The sequence below is a fragment of the Diachasmimorpha longicaudata genome, chromosome 6 (assembly GCF_034640455.1).
Source record: "Diachasmimorpha longicaudata isolate KC_UGA_2023 chromosome 6, iyDiaLong2, whole genome shotgun sequence".
Lineage (NCBI taxonomy): Eukaryota > Metazoa > Arthropoda > Insecta > Hymenoptera > Braconidae > Diachasmimorpha > Diachasmimorpha longicaudata.
Window position 1 is genome coordinate 8,171,612 of NC_087230.1, and position 19,607 is coordinate 8,191,218.

Genomic DNA, 19,607 nt, shown 5'->3' on the forward strand with positions numbered 1-19,607 from the left:
TAACGGATTTAATGAATACCACGTTTCAATGATTCTAGGGATCAATTAGGCAATAATATCGGGAGGTTGTGAGGGGATATGATTAATGATTTCATTTGATTGCCTTCTGTGTGTTGAATATTATTTAATAGTTATTTTCCTGTTACGTGGAATTTTTTTAGTATTGAAAGTCACGTTTTATTTTTTTCATATTCAAGGTCTATTCATCGATATATTAGTTTTAAAAATATATAAATATCGATCGTTGGCTTGTAATTGGTACCAGTAATTCAATTAATTAATGAATATTGCATTTTACGTTCGTGAAAATAATGATCGTGTGAATCGGGTTCTGTTTCCCCCGTGAAATCATACTGAAATGTTAGTCTCCTGTTCCGTGTATTTTTCAATCGGAATTTTGGATATTTGTATGGTACTCGTTGGATATTATTAAACCTACAAATTCTACAAACATTGATTGTTAAATATTAACTTGCGTAGGAATCAATCAAATGAATTAACATGGCGCTTGGATAATTCCAGACCTCACTTCGCCAATAATACGAGTAAATAGTAGACACTATGAGCAATCATTGAGCTTTCGGCTGATTTTCCGATGACAGATAATTTAATATTTATTCATTGTGGCATATTAAAAATGTTTCCAACTAGCGAAGCATTTATTTCATATTAAATCCCGTAACTATCAATCAGTGGTGCATTATTAAACAAATAATTCATTCGGTATTAAACAATCGCCATTAAACAAATAATTTTAGTAGAATTGCGAACTGGCGAGATTCATGTCTTTATTTTCCCCTCATTATTTCCGCCACCATAATCCGTAACATTAATTAGTAAAATTAATTAATCCGACTCCACTCTAAACATCAATTAATCAATAAGATCAGTAGGTAATCAAGGCCTGCCATTAATGATGTGGTTTTATCGTTATTTTTTCCTAAAACATGATTCAATAATTTAGTTATCGCGTTACGTGGATTTTTTTTTAATTAAGAAACTTTGCCTCCACATGCCGTAAATTTTTTCCTCCCTCAAAAGAAAGCCTCCCTCCACCCCTGAAGTCAAACTCACGAGTATGGAAAAAAATGTCTGAAAAAAGTCAGGTATACGGAGTGAACGGGAGAGAATAAAACCAACTGAAAAATGAAAGTCATTGTGTGCAGTGGTTGACTTCGTTGGCTTGTTGTATATTGCCTGGAGCGTTCCAGAGCTTTTCATAGTTTTTCTCCCTTTTTTTTCAAGATACTCGCGGATTGGATGAGAAGACTTTAACTCTGCGAAAAAACGTCTAAACACTTTCATATGCATTTTCAGCTTCTTCCTTTTTTTTTCGGAAAAGCTCCAGTGTGATTCTCTGATTCATGCATGAGGCTTCTTCGCACCGGAAGGTACGCGGGGGATTTTCACAGGAGCTCGTCGTGGTATTAGTGGAGGGAGGGGAAAAAAATGAGAGAGTATCTAGGCCAAGCGTTTGTGTACATTTCGACTCAGCATTTTTTTTTTCCCCCTCAACTCTTTTTTCTTCTGGATGAAGTCCCACAAGTTCAACCACATGTCCACTGGTGTCGCTTGGGCTCATCCCGGAGATCGATCGTCTGACACCACTGATTGCGAATAATTTAACCGCGATCGAAGTTTTCCATCTTGGCGGACGGGCTTCGCTGTCGAGATTAATCGACAAGCGGGTATCAAACACGGGATGATTAATTCTCTCGTTCAACAGCGTGTTTAAAGTTTTTTCTGTCCTCTTTACTCCAGCGGAAGACAAACGCCCCGATGAATATTATTGATGGTGCAGTTCTCTATTAAAAAATTGATAGAACATTTTCGGTGAGAAATATATTTGGGGGAGGATGTACTAGACGGAGAAATATTTCAAGTTTATCGTAGCTTTGAAAAATTAGTTTATCGATTATTTTATTTTTTACTCTTTTTAAATTTTTATTATATACCCACCACCATTGGATTATATACACATTATATATTATATTATATACTAATAAATAGTACGAACACTATCACTTTATCGTGCTGAGTTGTATCTATTGTTGTTGAATAATGTACATTCACCTCAATAGAATATTTTATCCCCAAATTAGTTGATATGGTTTCAAAGAATGATTTCCACTAACACATTGAGAAATGGAAATTCTCGGTGAGGGTGAGGAGGAGCGGGGTGAGATAAATTCTAGAAACTGGGTGGGAACTAAGTTATCGAGACAGGCGCCCATTCCCGAAGTCTTTAAACGTTCGATCGTGAATATCAATTCAAACTCGTTTGCACCACACGAAACTGTCTCAGTTAGAAGTTTCGGGGGAGTTTCAACATCCAGTTAGCGGACAGATATGCGTTGTGAATATGTAAATGGCGATTGCCAGGGATAATAAATCACAGGAGTAAAACATCACCCCCTTGCTCCTCCGTTTTTTTTTTCGGAAAATTCGTTAATTAGGGAAATGAAAAAAATTTGAGTACGTGTTGTTGAAGTAGTATGGGCTTTTATGCAAGCGTTCACTTTACTTGTGGTGGGTCTCTGCAATGCGGTATATAAAGGCCGCATGGCACACGATGGGACTTTTGGTGGAGGAGAGAGTGAGAGTGCGCCTCACCGCAATTTCATCGTCCGATTTACGACCCGAGACTACTAACTCGGTCTCTCTTGCCTCCCACTTTTTCTGCTCAGACTATTTCCCCGGTCAATTTCCAAACGCCCGCCCCAATATCGCGAGAAATATTAGAACTTAATGCACGAGGAACACCATTAAGGAACTAACTAAGTAAATTAAAAAATTTTCTAACTTGTCAACTGCTCTTTTTATTGCCCATCACAATATTTTCCAAACTCTTTTATGATGATTTCCGAGGGAGATAAAAATTACCAACTTTGACACAATAATTGTCCCTTGGTAATTGTTAAGAGTTTCATTATTAACTTAATTGAATTGCCGCTTTATTGTCATTATTAGATATTTTTTGTTACATTTTGAAAAAGTGATATGACAGTTGCCTTCGAGAATTGAATGTCGTGATTTTGATTTGAATGGGAAAGTGTTTTCCTCAGAGTCCAGGCAATGATTTAAACCGAGACGGGGCACATGTTTTTCCATCAAATAGTGGGACCTTCACCAATGCGAAAGCTATAAATAACGAATCCCACGGAATATATTTCAATCCAAGCACGCGAATTTCCAGGCGGCACGAACGAAAACGATCGGTCTGCGCCAAAGATAGGAATGAAGAAGAGTAGAATTCATCCCCTTCGTTTTTCCTTTCCGCATTGGTCGTGAAAGGGGGATGCAATCGCGTGCCATTCTCATAGCTCCTCTGACCCCGCATTACCCCGTAGATGCGTTGTATTGAGTTTACTCTGAATCGGATGAACTGCCTGAGTAGAATGACCGAGAATTTTTACTGGATTATTTTATCGCGATGAATTCCATCGGACACAGGCTCATAACACAATTATGAAGGAAATACTGCACTTCATTGAGGAATGTAAAATCGCTGAAGGGCTTAGGAAAAAAAATAATTTAAAGAGCTAAAATCCAATGTGAAGTTTCGAAAAATTTTCAAGAATTTGCCGCATCTGTCTCGATCATTTCACCCCGTCAAATGCTCATTTCTCCACGCGCTCGACCAAACCATTCTTTCCAATCGCATCAACTTATTTATGTATAGAGCATGGCCACCCGGCTTTGCCCCTAAAATAAAAGAAATCGCTCCAATAAAGATAAAATAAGTGAAGGATGAAACGATCGAGAAATAAAATAAACCAGTCGGACAAGAAAATTTGCAATTTTATCATTTACCCGTCGAAGTATTCTCGGATTGTGCTGGCAGTTCTTTTCCGAGTTATCACCGACAGAAAAAAAAACCCTATTTCACCATTTTGAAATGCCTCACATCCCACTGCAAAAGAAATTGGATCTGCATTTTAACTCGTTCCTGCTTTTACGAGGGTGTTACAAACGCTTCGACTGTACGATGGATATCGAGAATGAAGAGAGAAGGAAATTGAACGGACACAATTCAACACAGAATAGGAAAAAGGAAGTAGAGAGAGGAGAGAGAGAGAGAGAGAGGAAGAGGGAGTCGCCCAATCACGAGGCGCAGATGCCCTACACCTGACAGCATCATGCACCGAGGTAGACTGGGAGCTTAACCCGATTCCTGGAAGTTCTCCCTCATCGAGTATAACCTATCGAGAGGTAGATCGTTCCCAACTAGTTTCTCATTTCGAAACAATACAACCACACGTGGGGACCCTGCCAGGCGGTGGTGAGGGGGACGAGAGAGACAGACCGAGCCCCTGATGAGAGTCGATTTTCCACCCCTTTCTTTTCGCGTCTTAAGATAATGTTTGATGATTGAAGAGGGGATGTGCCAGGAGCCGTGGGGACGGCGATGGAATCGAGATGGTAGGGATTTTATCGACGAAGAAAATAAAGAGGAGACGTGCACGGGGAATTCGGGCGGAACAGCAGCGCAGACCAGAACAGGATGAGTTTGAAGAAAGACAGAGGAAGCAAATTATCGGCTGAACGAACAGTCTATTGTTACCAGTCACGAACTTACCGGAGAGTTGGTATAGCACTAGTGGAGGAACTTCCTAGAAAGCAGACTTACCATTCCCCTAACGTCAGGTAAATAGATACAGAATAGATGCTAATGGTACCTACAAGTCGTGTATTTAACGACTGGGAGAAGTGCATAAACGTCCCTCTCTACCATCCATCTCGGTCGACTCCATACACTCCCTATCAACTCTCATTTTGTGAAGTCTGTTGAGAAGTTTAAAGAAATACTCAGCTCATCCCCCTATCACCCCTTCTCCACCCCCCACCATGATATCCTTCCGGGGTAAACATCAATACAGGCGTGCTATAACTCAGATTACGATGGTAGGGGCCTGGGGAAATGTGGGAATCAGCATTTTCGATGGCAGCTACGGTGTGTGCTCTCGATGTGTTTGTCTTCAGCGGAAATCAGGGGGATATCCAATAAACTCCGGATATTCCAATCTAAAAATTTTCATGATTTTTCTTCGTTCTTTACCGGGACCTCAGTGAATTATTCCGACTGAATAAATATTCATGTTCATTCGCGTAAAATTTAGATTTTTCCATCGCAGAAAAATACGCAAATAAATATTTCACGAGGTTTGAATGTCTTATTCCTCAACTCCGATAAACGATTCCTTTAGAGTTCGGTACACTGCAACAAACATCGTAAACAGAATAATCTGTTCTTTCCAAGTGTGAGGATCTTAAAGTCTCCCCCTCCCCAGGTTGTGTCTGAGACAAACATATTAACAACTGGAAGACAACACAAGTTAATAACTCAGTCTCGACCGAGATACATTATCCGTGCTATAGGTACAGGGGTAGAAAATTAACCCACTTCCATCCCCGGATTTGCGGCGAGTGAGATAAAGATGGTGAATATAGAGCTATTTCACCATTGAAGCTCCACTCTGGCGCCCAAGCTTAACCACGTTTTATTAGTCCGTTGAAAGATTAAGGGGTGGGCGGGGGTTTGGCAAAGGGAGAAGGATTCGTACTGCTCTATCGTACGATTTCTCTGCAGGAAGAATTTCCAACATTCACGTTCTCAATATTATGAGCTGTATATTTGTGCAGAAAAGAGCCTTTCAATCGTCTTTATCCCCTTGATTTTTTTATCCTCCCCATTTTTTTCATTTTATTTTTCTCACCCAGAGCTCCGATCATTCTCCTGGCGTATCTTTGAGCGCTTCAATTCTTTTTGTCACACTAGACGGTATATAAATGGGCTCTCGAAGCCTTCAAAATGGGAAGACAAGTTGACCATTGAGGCATTGTCGATGGTATCACGGTCAAAAGTTTCATCAGGCTCGTGTGGAGCTGATAAGGAGGGGGGAAAAAAAAGTGGGAGAGGCTGAAGAAGTGAGGGAAAATGTTGAAAGGCTTTTAGTATGTGGGTCGAGTGGTTTGTGCGAGAGTATGGAAGATCGTTATCCTTATCAAAGCAGCTGCGAATTTTTCACGATTTTAATGATGAAGTGATAATCTCATTTCTTCGCATCTCCCTGACGATCTATTATTTCAAGTTTCACCGGGTACATTCCGAAAACCGGAACTGTCCCCGACGAAATTGGAGGAACAATAATCGAGGGTGAAAAGAGGGCATAGAACGAGCGGCTGAAAAAAAAAGTAATTCTGGATGTCTTTTTTTTTACCCATTAATTCCTCGGCGCTAATTGGAATAATCCGGAGTGTGAAAAAATAAGGAGAAAAAGGGAATGAGGGGGTATGAAAAATAAGAGACTAGCACGCGCTAATAATTTCAGACGGAGTAGCTCAACCAATTGGGGAGTGTTAATTCTGCTGGACCGAAGAGCTTGAGGATATGTATTTTAAATTACAGGCTTCAATAAAGGGAATAAAATAAAATATGCGGGGGAGAAATGGTGATTTCAGGGGTAGCTGGGAGCTTCTACAAGGAATATTGAATACAAGGGAAGGAAAAACATTTTAATGCCCCAATTTCTTGAATTCTTTTGAAGCAGTGACATTCAATCAATTATCTGTACGAAGCACATCATGAAGTAAACTCTCCTCACTGCACAGCGTGACGTGAAAATATTCGCCAGTAGCACATGGCGAGAACACCTTAAAATTGAAAGAGTTAGGTTGACAGCACAATTCACGATGAAAAATTTCAAATTCGCCACTGGGTAATTTAGTTGAGTGCTTTCTATATTCGATGATGAAACATGAACAACTTCACTTCCAATCTTTCCTCCATCAAATCTCGGTCCTGCTTCACTCACTGGAGTACCTCAATCTCCCTGAAAATCCTAAAAAATTGATTTCGATAAAACCAGCAAAATGTTCTCGCAGAAGTGCAGATGAAAAACAAAAATAAAGAAAAAATTCACCTCAAGACATATTGCCTCGGCAGAACAGTGGCTCCAAGTCGTGCGTTAAGCCCCGGCCAATCGTTCCCAAATTGTCGTCCAATGTAATCGACGATTCGGAAACTGAAGTGAACCTCTCACCAACTGAAAATCGTTTGTCAACGGGTGTTTCTGTGCGAGGCACGTAGCAGCACATACGAGTATCGATAACTCAGCCCACACTACCAAATGCTATTTCGAATGTCGTCGGTTTGTATGGCACTCACTCATACCCACCGGATATACATTTGAGCCGACATTTTCACATTTCATTCGATGTAAAATAGATCCTTTGGTTTTCTCACCACCAAAATTTCCGAAAAGCCACACACTCCGGTGAGAATTTACAGGCGAGCAATGAACATTAGATTACGAAGGAAATCCCAGAATGTATGAAATGCTGGGGGCGCACCGCCCAGAACTCGTTTAAAGGTCACCGAACAAACGAGGTCATAAGGGGTGCTCGTTGTGCAAGGTCGTTACTGGGTCAATCCTCGCGGGTGGTGTCCATTAGAGAAAGCTTACACGCGCATTTCCAAATACCAGAATCAACCCTCTCACCAGAAACACCCAACTGTCTGAGTCTACTTCCACAGTTCCACAAATCGTATTTTATTGCCGACAACGGTGCAACGAACGGTGTTTAGTTACGAAATAGACCCATCTTGTCATGTGTCATTGAAAACCACTACAATTTCCGATGGCTAGTCATTTGATTTGAATTTAGGAGTGAGAAAATTTATGAAATGTTAAGGTCAGGAGAAAATTTTTCTAAAAAATCATCTCTGAACAGACTAAAAGTCACTAATGGCCTAGTATTGCCAATCAGAACATGAATATTTACCACTAAATTACAGTCATTTGCATATAATCAAATATTCAAGAATATTCTCGCCTGATTTCCTGATATCGATCAATTTCTGGATTAAAATTCAGCTGAAATTTCCAGGTCCCCTTGGCTCTCACAAAATTGACACTTTCCACCCTCGAAGTGTCTACGATAAAGCAATATACCGAAAATCCCCCGTAATTGACCCCCGGAATATCTCAAAAAAATTTCGGCAAGTGCATCTCACCACTTGACGACCGTCAATTCCATTCAAATCCCTAACAAATGCCCCTAATTTACCTTTTATCTCCTCCCCCAGGGGCGGTAGGCGGCGAGGGTGGTGACGATGACGACAAGGAGAAGGAGGAGGAGGCCGAGAGGGAGAGACAGGAGGCCATCAGGGAGGCTGAGGAGAGACGAAAGGAGAAGCACCGCAAGATGGAGGAGGAACGAGAAAAAGTACGACAGGAGATCAGAGATAAGGTCAGATTTTTTTATGATCATCCTATTCCATTCAATTTCCATCCCCTTCTCTCAATTTCCCAACACACGGAGATACATTTACACGTGAGATTCTTATCGTCCAACGACTATAGAAAACTTGTTACTTTATCCCCCGCTATTACTATGCTCTTTCTCCCTGTTTTATCACGATCGACAATAACACTGCGTCCTTAATTCGAGGCTTTGAAAACTGCCGCAATTACCGCTCTCTCTCCCCCCTACCACCACCCCTCCCCCGCCGTCATCGTAGTTAGTGACCTCTTAGTGGATGTTTATTCCAGTCTAACACGCCACACCAAAGACTTTTTGTTTTTTTTTTTCTTTTTTTTTTTTGTTCTGAACAAAGAAATGGGGGAAAAAATTCACCTGATTATTATCGAATATACATCAAGCCGCTTATCTGGATGGATCCGCGAGTCTGCTATTCTCCTTGATTCGCTCGTCCGTTGCCATCTTTATTTTTCAGGTCAATCCCATAATCCGATTATTCCTTCGGTATTATTTGATGCACAAGAGGTACGGTAAGGTAACTGCAGGAAGAAACATATCACAGATTACTGAATGCACCTATAGTACCCTGTTCGCCAATATTTCAAGACTAGAGAACGGAGAAATCTCGAGAAATACATATGAGAGAAGAGCCTTTGTCCACTAGAGGCAATGGGGAATTTCTGTGATAGCCCTCATTCAACGGAATTCCACCGGTTTTCCCCGCTGTCTTTGACACATCCACGTTTCACCAACTGACATACACATTTACGACAGTACAGTGCACAGAGGAAATCGAGTTTCATCGGTCCTCTGCCCCGTCATTCCTCTCGCCGATGAAATATCGATACAAGAATACCGTGTCCTACGTTTTTTACCTCGATTTTTTGAATCATAAAAAGTTATTTTGAGACAACGATACTCTCGGGATAGCCTCACGGTTATGTGACCCTGAACCGTGGGTATGAAATTCCCGAGATCGATATTTGAAGGGTGAAAGAGGAGGAATGAGGAAGAGAGGGAGAGGTAAAAACAAGTGGTGTAGGTCGGAGGCTTTATAAAAAGAAACTAGAACGCGTTTGGATTGCATATTGCATGTAAATATTGCAGGAGAAAGTCCCTAAGCCCTTGGCAAAATTCTTGAAAGATACTGCACGATATGCGCTCTCGGGACGGCAATAAAGTCGAGACTACAAAGAGAATGTGCAAGCCGTGGGCTTTTTATTCATACATCTACTGTAGTTTTATCCCTTCTTCATTTATGAATGAAAATATTTGCTGGAATATTACGGCCGTCCGTTCCGGTGTGTTGAATTTTTTTTTTCAACGGCAATTTGCGTTACACGTGCTGAGAATTTTTACAAGTTCAATTCGTGCGCAAGAGCCTGAAGAATATCCCCGAAAGAATAGTAAATTCCTTTCGAATATTCCAGTTTATCGTTGGGTAAAAATTTATTACAGAAATGAGCCTCTCAAGTGCAATTTTTCCAACAAAACTTGACATGAAAAGTGGTTAATTGTCATTTCGCCCTCTCGAGGTTTAAATTTTATCCAAAAGTTTTTTTTTCATGTTCCTTTGCCCATAAAAATCATAAATTTATGAAAATTGGATAATAATAAGGGGCGTTCCTCGGCAATAATTAATTTCAATGAATTCGGTGCAATGGAAATTTTTATAGTAATTTTCTCTTTAATTAATACCCTCTATAATTATCTTTCTCATGATCGGACTCAATGGGACTTTGGGAATTTCAATTCCCTCAAACAGTGATAACACCAGTCCTCATAAATTCAATGAAAGGTTCTGGGTTTAGACTCCTCGATTACATCTGCTTGTTCACGCTGACTTGAAATGCAAATTCCATTATAAAACAAGCTGTCACGAGCACTGTGAGCGCGGGAAGAGAAGAACAACTACAGGGGAGACTAGTGATATCGGTGTAGTTTCATGCATAAAATAACACAACAGTTTGCACGGGACACTCTCCAGTCTACGTTTTACGGATTATTCGCTGACATCTCAAGAAGGCAGACAGCAATGAAAATATCGAATTTAGCAGTTGAATATGCCATCCACACCATTCGAAGGCACTTCACTTCCCCCTCAACGCACAATATGTGTGTGCGTATACGGCTGAGTGGCTCGTATCGACAGAGAATGAAAAATAATCAAATGAATTCACGCGCAAATTGGAATCCCAGTGGAATGCCAGTACCGATAACACCGCCAATCGCCCTTTATACCACCAATGAGAAGGGGGATAAGATAAACACGCGTGTTTCCACCAGCAATCGTAAATCCGGAAATTCCAAATTGTGCTCCCGGTATCCAACCGAATCCCACAAATCGCACCTCGTAATCCCTTACGCTAGAGACTGAAAAGCCGAAAATTGATATGAGGTATCCCATTGAATCGCCAGAAAACATTTTTCTATTCACCGATGAAATGGAGTGATGAACTATTTGGGGCTGAATAATTGGAATAAAAAATTCTCCCCAACCCGGCTATTTCATTTTTCAAAACCAAATCACCGGGGAATAAAGGGTATTGATTAAATATTTAGCTGGTGTCCGTCGTCTATGACGGCAAACGGAATTGCTTATGGTGACAATTCGAGTAGTAAAGCACTCGGTTTGTGGCTTTTTCCAGCTCTTCGCTTTCCATTTTTCCCCGTATCATTCATATTTCTCCCTCTTCGTATTCTTCTCCTCATTTTCATCCTCTGCTATTGGTGCATATCCAATGGTGGCAATAAACCAGAAAGCTGTCTTTCTTTGGTTGCTGTCGAGTAGCTTGTCACGTTTTGCGCCCCACACGCGAACCGATTACGGACCAATTGCCCGTCATTATCTGACATTGCATGAATTGACGTTCTTTATTCCGTTCTTGTGCATTTTATGAGATGTATTTTATTTTTTTCAATGGGGTAAAATTAACCATCGATGTGCGGTTGGAATTTATTTCTAGATTCGTCAACATTTATTTTTTCATCCGTCTTTTTTTTACATTCATCAGTTGGCATTCGAATGGAGATTTGTATCACGTGTTGTAACACTGCCATATTCATGACGCATGAGACCCGGCGAAATTTAATCAATGAGATCTTCGCTATCAAAAGAAAATTGAATTCTGAGCGGTTGATCAGTAATTTTGGGAGGGTGACACTGAATCTCATTTAGGGTGTAGATGAAGTAATAAAAATACCTCTGCCCCCCAAATCCCTCCAATTACTCTTTCATCCCCTGTCGCAAAGATTAAACCCCGAATTACCATTTGATAATATAAATCATCAGCGCATAATCTGTTAAAATCATGAATTCTATTTAACCACCTGGAAATTTGTGGAACAGTGGCTCATTGAAAATTCTCGATGCAAACTGGTGTATTTATACTGCTGAATGCAATTCCACGTTGAATAAAAATTTAAATTAATTTGTAAATATTTCCGCACACCGGTCACACTCATGTAACAATAAAAACTTGAATTCCATTCAGCTGAAATATACCGCTTTCATACCAGGAAAAAAAAATACAATTGCAGCAACAAATGAATCAACTCATTTAATTAACCCACTGAATAATCAAGTTTGTTACAATGTTCCACTGCACAAACATATCTGGATAAACAGGGTGGATTTTTCGGGGGGATGAGGTAAGGGGTTGAAAGATAATAGTGGAACGATAAATCCCCGGGTGATTCGAGTTAACCCGGAAAAGACTGAAAATAGAGAGAAATCAAGTACGAAGAGAGATGTGGCACTGGCTTTTATGCCTCGGGCAATCGGACAATTCCACCTAGGTGCAGATAAACACGCAAATAGTGAACAATCTCGAATACATGATGACTGTGATAAAGTGAAATTTCATAGGTGAGTGTAGAAAACGAGATTATAAACGTGGTGAGGCCAATCCATTAAAAAAAATACGTGAAAATATTTCCATGACCTGGGTACGAAGCGCAAAAAAAGAGAAATAAAAAAAACAACAACACGAAGGATGATGAAAAATTGTCACACGAGTGAAATCCTCGGCCCATGTGTGCAGAATAAAATAGTCATCACGTTTATATTTATAACTGTAACTCATTATTCAACTGCACATGCACAACTGTTGAAATGAAAAGCGTTATTCAATGTGCAGCGTTTATTTGATTTACAGCCAATCGCTGTGGAATAATTTTTAGTGTTTCTATCGTGAACGTAGTGCCTTTATGCTGGGTTATATAACATGAGTACACGCGTCGTAAACCCCGTCAGTGTCGTCTTGCCAGTATACGAATGAAGTAAAACGAGTCGTATTGTACTCGCGCGATCTCATTCGCTCCTCACACGTGTAACTGCGGTATAACCTGACCTATCTTGCTTGACATTGAGTACTTCTTATCACAACCATTTAAATCCATGAGTCTGTTAACGATTTCTATGGTTCCCCCTCAATCTTCATTCCTCATGTTCTCGTTCTGAGAATTACTGTTCTCGTGGAAAATATATATTTCTTCGGGTATTTTTTTCTCAATTTTTTAGTATCAAATGTTATCAGATATTCGGACAATTAATTAATGAAGAAAAAATTGAAAGAGTGGTAAATAAATTTGAAGCGCTTCTTGATTTTTACAATGCATTAGAAATTGTTGATAGTCTTGGCTGGAGCCGTAATGAGGAGTACTCGAGTTTAGCGAAAAAGTTCGATGCCCTCCAAGGAAAATATACTTCACATTAACTCCATCCCGGCTGTAATTCGCCCAGGCATGAATGAAATTTTGTGGCTAATTGGGAAGGCTCGTATAATAGGCAATTTCCCCCCAGTATATGCCTTGTCAAGCGTTATATATTATTCCTCGTTAAGTTCAGCGGTCCACTGAAGGCACAGGACGGCCAGTGTAGATTCTCGTTACGCGCTCAGATTCCTTGCGGTTGGTTGACCGAAACGGCCTGTCGCGAAACGAGATGCGATTTATCGTCGAATAGGACACTTGACTCTTCCTATTTCTACCACTCACTCACTCACTAGCATCCTACATATCCTCCCCTGAGGTGAAACTCAAACTACTTTTCAGTGCTGATCTAAATCACTTCGGGTTGGTATTCGTCGGTGACCAAGTGATTGCCCCTGGTTACCCAAACCGCATTATTCAATGAAATACCAATCCAATTTACCTCAAAAATATTCTTCAAACCTCCCCTCCCAGAGACTTATCTTAAAATCAAGCGGATATAATACATGAGATTTACTCGGAATATTTTTAAAGCACTTGAAGCATAAAATTATGTTCCCATTGGACAGCCTAACCTTTTGAATAATTTTTTATCCGCTGGGTCGTAATCAATTTACGATTGGTAAAATAAACATAGGATCACCGGCATTTTCATTGTACCCGGCCTTTTACAACCGGTACTTCAGCGAAATGTCAGGATATTACTCCAATTTATGAATTTTTATTAACTTTTTCACTCATTGAAATCTCAGTCAAGGGATTTTTAACCTTTAATAATCAACCGAATGTTGTAATACTCATCAATCATTTTATGAAATTTTGCACAGCAGTGTACGAAATATCTGAAAAATACCGTGAGTTTATGTCGTTAAAATGTTTTTCAATGTCGTCAACTGTCAGAATTATCCAGTATTTTATCATAACGTCGATTCGCATAAAATTTTCAGTAGAATGGATCATAATTAAATAGAAATTCGACTCCGCGCATCGACGGGTTTTGTGTCGAGGTGAAAAAAGGGAGAAAAAAATTTAATCCCCGTCTATCAATTAAAACCATGCTCCACTCCAACCTCTCAATTATGAACAATGAGCTCCAGCTACAGATTCCCATCATAATGAAGAGTCTCAGATTTCCCGACTGAAAATGCGATTGTCTTTTCATCTAAGTACAAGAACAATGAAAGAAAAAGACAAGAAAAGCGGAAAGAAAGACGTCTCGTTATTTTTACTCATACATCTTCTTATTTCCCAAGTAATTCCAGCTTTTCCCCAGCGATGTCCCCCAGGGGACGTTAAGACGAATGCACACTTACTCCAAAAGCGCTTACTTAATCAGAAAAAATGACGCATCAGTCTACCCACCCTGACACATTCTGATGATCCATCAGGGCCAAAGTCATTAAAGTCAAAACCCAACTCATAAATGAAATTCATATAATCAAAAAAAAAATGAAATATCACTGCAACCAATGACATTTAATTCTCAAATTTCTATTTTACTGTGACCTTGAGCTGTGACATTTCCCCATCTCGAGACGACTACCGCCTAATTGCAACAACAAGAGTCCTCAACATTGAATCCACACTTCCCCTCAGCCTTTGTTCCTTTTACCATTCTTTCCAGTACATTTAACTATGTGGGTCATAGTGTGTTTCTAGGTTCTCCAGCGTGATAGCACGACAAACCCCAATTAACGTGTACAAGTTATAGTGCAGACCAGCACGCGAGACGTTTGATCGCCTCCCGACGAGACTAATAAACGAGCTTTCAGTTTTTAGATGAAGGAAAAGAATTTTGAAAAGCTTTTCCCTTTGAGTTTAATCGTGACATCGGAAGAGGGATTTAATTCACCTCTGAATGGAGGGAGATACTTGAAGAGAGGGGTAGCAATACGAAAACTTGAATGGCCGAATTATGGAATCGACTTTGCTTGATGTGGATTTCTCGTTGACCCGATTTTTATTTATCTTATTTTTAGCAGCTGATCGTTCGAATATCAGTGATCGATTGCAGCAATCAGTCTCTCTCATAATTCCTTACTCATAACACTTCAGACCAGAGTCAATTTATTGAGGAATTTAATTAACAAAATCTCGACGAGTTTTGCCTTAGAAAATGGCCTCTATTTCCTCTCGAGAAAAGTGTTGAAAAGCTTTCCTTCGTGAGGTTAAAAATAGCATTGCCGAAGAGGTTGAATTTCCGAAATGAAGTAAGAACTTCGGGGAAAGAAGCAATGAGGGCTAGAGGTCGATAGCTGAATTATAGAATCGATTTGCTTTAATATAGGCTATGATGAAATTTTAATGTACCAGTCTCTATCGAAAGAGTGGACGAAACGAACCAACCACCGCTCAATACTCGCTCCGTGTTACGTGTACTAAACCTCAGCTAGATTATTTTATGCTATTCAGACTGCAGTACAACCTCAAATGACCGCCCTCGATCGGAAATCAATTTCTGCTACTGTTATTTGAATAATTCAATCTGGCAATAACAAAAAGGCCTCGCATTTTCTCTTTGATGAGCCGAAAATAGAATTTTTCAGGTACCGCACAATAGAAACTTGATTCCTCATTATTTTCTATTGGGGAATGAATTTCGTTGGATCGTTAACAGGCAATATCGATGGTCATTCAACATGTCATTTTATTAGTTCATTCGAAGCTTATTAACGTCATTATTCTGCAGTTAATATTCCCTAATGAGCCATTTACATAGAAGCTTTTTTGCAAATCAAAAAAATAACATTTTTGGCACCCGCAGGTGTGCTTTTTCATCAAACGAATAGTAAAATAGCCTCCCAAAGGTATATTCTATTGAACAACAATTTCGCTACACGATTGCATCTCCCACAGTAAAATTTTCCACGATTTTCCAGCGCTTTTTATTCACCTCATCTCTCCCCGTCCGAAATTCTTTCTTTTTTATCATGCGCTCACCTAAAAAAATTACCCTCCAGAAATAGCACAAATACTATCACCAAATGGTGGAATGAATATTTTATCAAAGGGAATGGGTGAGAATTCGGCGATCGACTTGTCACGATTTAAAAGTGAAATTCGTATGCAGTGTCACTCCTCTGTATTTCCGAAAAGGAAAAACCTCCCTGGCTACTGGATATCGTTGTTATAAACTATACATTCAAAATGATATTGACACTTCGTCCAGCATCGACCAGTAAAATACTTTATCCCATGTAGCCCGTGTCTTCTGCATCCATTCAAAAGCAATTTCCCTTTGTACATCCCCTGAAATATAATAACCGACAGTCGAACCCAGCGATATAATCAAGAAACGAAAAACAACAGTTGCAATAGAATACAAAGCGAGGAATTGAGAGGTAAAAAAAAAACAATACTAGTCAAAAATGCTAGACAGCTTTCCAATTTCAAACGAATTCACATAAAAGCATCATCTCTGTCAGTCTTGCTCGAATTGGTTGGGATGTCAATAAAATGATCCTGTGAATCCAGTGAGAGTGGAGACAAGAGTGTTTCATATACGTGTGATCATGCACAGGGGTATTGTGTTGAAGGACTGTTATATACCGTCCACGTCAATTGTCGATTTTATGAAGTACATTGTGATGGTGGTTATGAGTGAATTTGAATGACAAAAAATAATGAATAAATTTTAATTAAAAATGAAGGATAATCAATCATGGGAATTCTATCGACATGAACCAGAATTTAAGTGGAAATTGAAAGACGGTAGCAACTGTGAGTGGAGGAGAGCTTTCGAACTGGGTGTTATTAGGTTAAGTTAATAAGATTAAAGTAGTCTGAAGGGGTTGGTGTGGTAGAGCCGACAGTCGACCTGGGAATTCAAGAGGAAAAAGGATGGAATTAATCAGTTGGAGATGTTGAAGAGGATGACAAAGAGACGACGAGAAGAAGACCAGAACTTAACTGGGGTCAAATTGACTCTAGTAGGGAGTCCCTGCATTCAATATGGCGACTTCCTAATAGAGTCAGGCTGACTCCTTTTAAGACGCTCACCATGCTGCAAACTGTCACTATTGTACATGTTCCTACATTTTAAAAAACAGGATAAACTCAGTTATGTCGTAATTTTTTTTGTTAATATGTATAAGTAAACATATGATATATATATACACTCCTGAATTATTTTATACTGTCAGCCTTTTTCAGCTAAAAAAAATTATTCTAGTGCTGGTCCACCACTCAGCTCTAATTTCGAAAAAAAGTAATTGATGTACACGCATTCACTGATAAGTTGATAAAAATAATAGTAGTGCGCTAGCGTCAGGACTCTGAATGATGTCACCTTGTCAAGGAGCCCGATGTACGCCAAATGAGATCGTAACTCAACATCAAACGTTTCTCTGATGCTGACGTTAATTACAACCACTCAACATCCCGAGTTTCGTGAATACTTTGCGAAAAAAATTAATCACATACCTCAATGAAATACGTATATTTTTTTAACCATGAAAAATACTTTGTCCATAATTTTTTTTATCCTCTTCACGTTTTAATAGATTTCGTATGAAACTGGTAGCGGAATTTTCAGCGGAAATTGCCTGGTATGCACGAGCCAACGCGAATCAATTATTTCTGCATCGGCCACTTCAATCTGTCGGGCGGTAGAATTTTTCCACCGAATATTTTTTTTTTTTTCATAGCTACGTCAGCACATTCGCAAAAATGTTGTTCCCATTTCGCTGAATTCTATTCATGAACGTAATTTGTTTCATTTTGTAAAGAGTATATTTTTTATTCTCGTTGAATCTGAAGATTTAATCGCAAACTATGACGTAACTCTTCTAGATTTCGTTCTCGTTTTTACGTCAGTGTCAGCGAAATACCTCGGCTGTGTGGAAAACGAATGGGTATGAAAGAAGAATGAGAGCAACTCATGAATAATTTTTCCAAATAACTTGAATATTGGGAAATTTTTGCATCAGTGAATTAATCAAGAAAAAACTGATGAAAAATGTGCGAACAATATAACAACTCAGGGTACAACAACACTGTAATAACATTCTAGATCTCGGCTTGACGCACGTAGCTCATATTAAATTAGAATTTAATCTAATTGACATAATTTAATTTAACGAACACGGAGCGGGTAGAGGGTAAAAGCCTGCATTTGCGCGCCTGCCAACTTTCCTTCTAAGTCCGCAATGCGGACCATTCACTGGGGTTTTTTTAACGCACGTATGCGGGTAGTTGATTTCACTCGTTTACGCCAGGGCACGTGTCGCGTCTAATGCGAGAGAGAAAATGAATTGGAATTTGCAATAGCTCTTTGCTAAATAAACCAGACAAATCACAATTTTCCTCAGAGATTATTCTGCTTTCTTCGCCTGGGGAATGAAATAACTCGAACTGAGAGATGATTTATTATTTTTTTCGGTGAAAATTACTTTTAACAGGCGATACTTTACCCCTATCTACGGATGATCTATCATCCCTCAGTGTAGATCACTCTCTGGGTTATTTTGTGCTTCAGACGAAAAAGGCTGAAATTCGCGTACGCGTTCGTGTTGGAAAAAAAATTATCAGCATTCAACAGCTATTTTTCAAAAGTTCCGACGTAAAACTGAATTTATGGGAAGGAGGAATTATAAAAAGGCTACATAGAATTCAATACCACTGCAATTTTTTGGTTTCAAGACCTTCCGATTTCATTTGAACTTAAAAATGACAATCACCTGACTGATTCTAATAATGTCTCTCCCAATCCAAGTCTCACAAAAACAACACAATTTGTTTTAATATTCCCCACCCATTTCGTATGATGTAATGAAACATTGAGTATTATTCACTCATCTTCAACTACCTACGCACTATGATAATAACTAAAATACGTAACCGCCCGTACATGTCGATCGTAAAAGCCTAGGTACCCAATTTACCATTGGGATTCCAGAGATATAAACCTTAGTCAGCATTTACAGCCTCTGTTTGTGATGATCTACTGTAGAATTGTGGAAGCGCAGTGACACATCCCCATGCGTAAGCATCATCTCGTATTCAACTCATGGCATAACTGTCTAGTACATAGCAAAAATAACCCCGTAATACCCTTGAAAATAGATCCATGACAGAGGTAGAATCCTTTTCACCCGGAAGTCTCATACCAAGTTTACGGTTTCCGTGAAATGTACATCGGTTGGATGTCCAAGTTGAACGTCTTTGCCATTAGAGAACTTTCTTGTCAAGTAAAATCGATGTTAGACCACATCGTGATCGTGCTTTCAACGGTAGAAGGTCTTACCTGGGCTCATGGCTTTCAAATTAATTATTGATAACGTTCACTCTCTTCAATTTCTCCACCCCCGGGCCATCAATATGGCGAGCCAATTTACCGGCACCCGAGGCTTGGCACCAATGGCCCCAGGTGATCGAATTCATGGGGGATTAATTAACTTGCGCTAACCATGTGGTATCGTTTTTACGCTGCATTCATTGGGGATTTTTCTTTTGTCTGATTGCAGTATAATATAAAGAAGAGAGAGGAAGTGCAGGAGATGCCTCAGGAGGAGCCCAATCCCTTGATGCGCAAGAAGAAAACCCCGGAGGAACTCGCCGCTGAGGCTGAGGCTGAGGAACAGGACGAATTCACGAGTGAGTGTACTGAGAAAAAAGGGGCTTTAAGTTTC

General features: G+C 39.6%; 1 protein-coding gene across 6 annotated transcripts in view; it reads left to right on the forward strand.

Annotated features, from left to right (window-relative positions):
• Positions 1-19,607, forward strand: part of LOC135163998 (complexin) — a 149,187-nt gene that overhangs the window by 122,430 nt on the left and 7,150 nt on the right. For all 6 annotated transcript variants that reach the window (XM_064123936.1, XM_064123935.1, XM_064123938.1 and 3 more), the window contains 2 exons: positions 8,090-8,253; positions 19,443-19,572. In XM_064123936.1, coding sequence (XP_063980006.1) covers positions 8,090-8,253; positions 19,443-19,572 — 294 coding nt within the window. The remainder of the gene's footprint in view (positions 1-8,089; positions 8,254-19,442; positions 19,573-19,607) is intronic.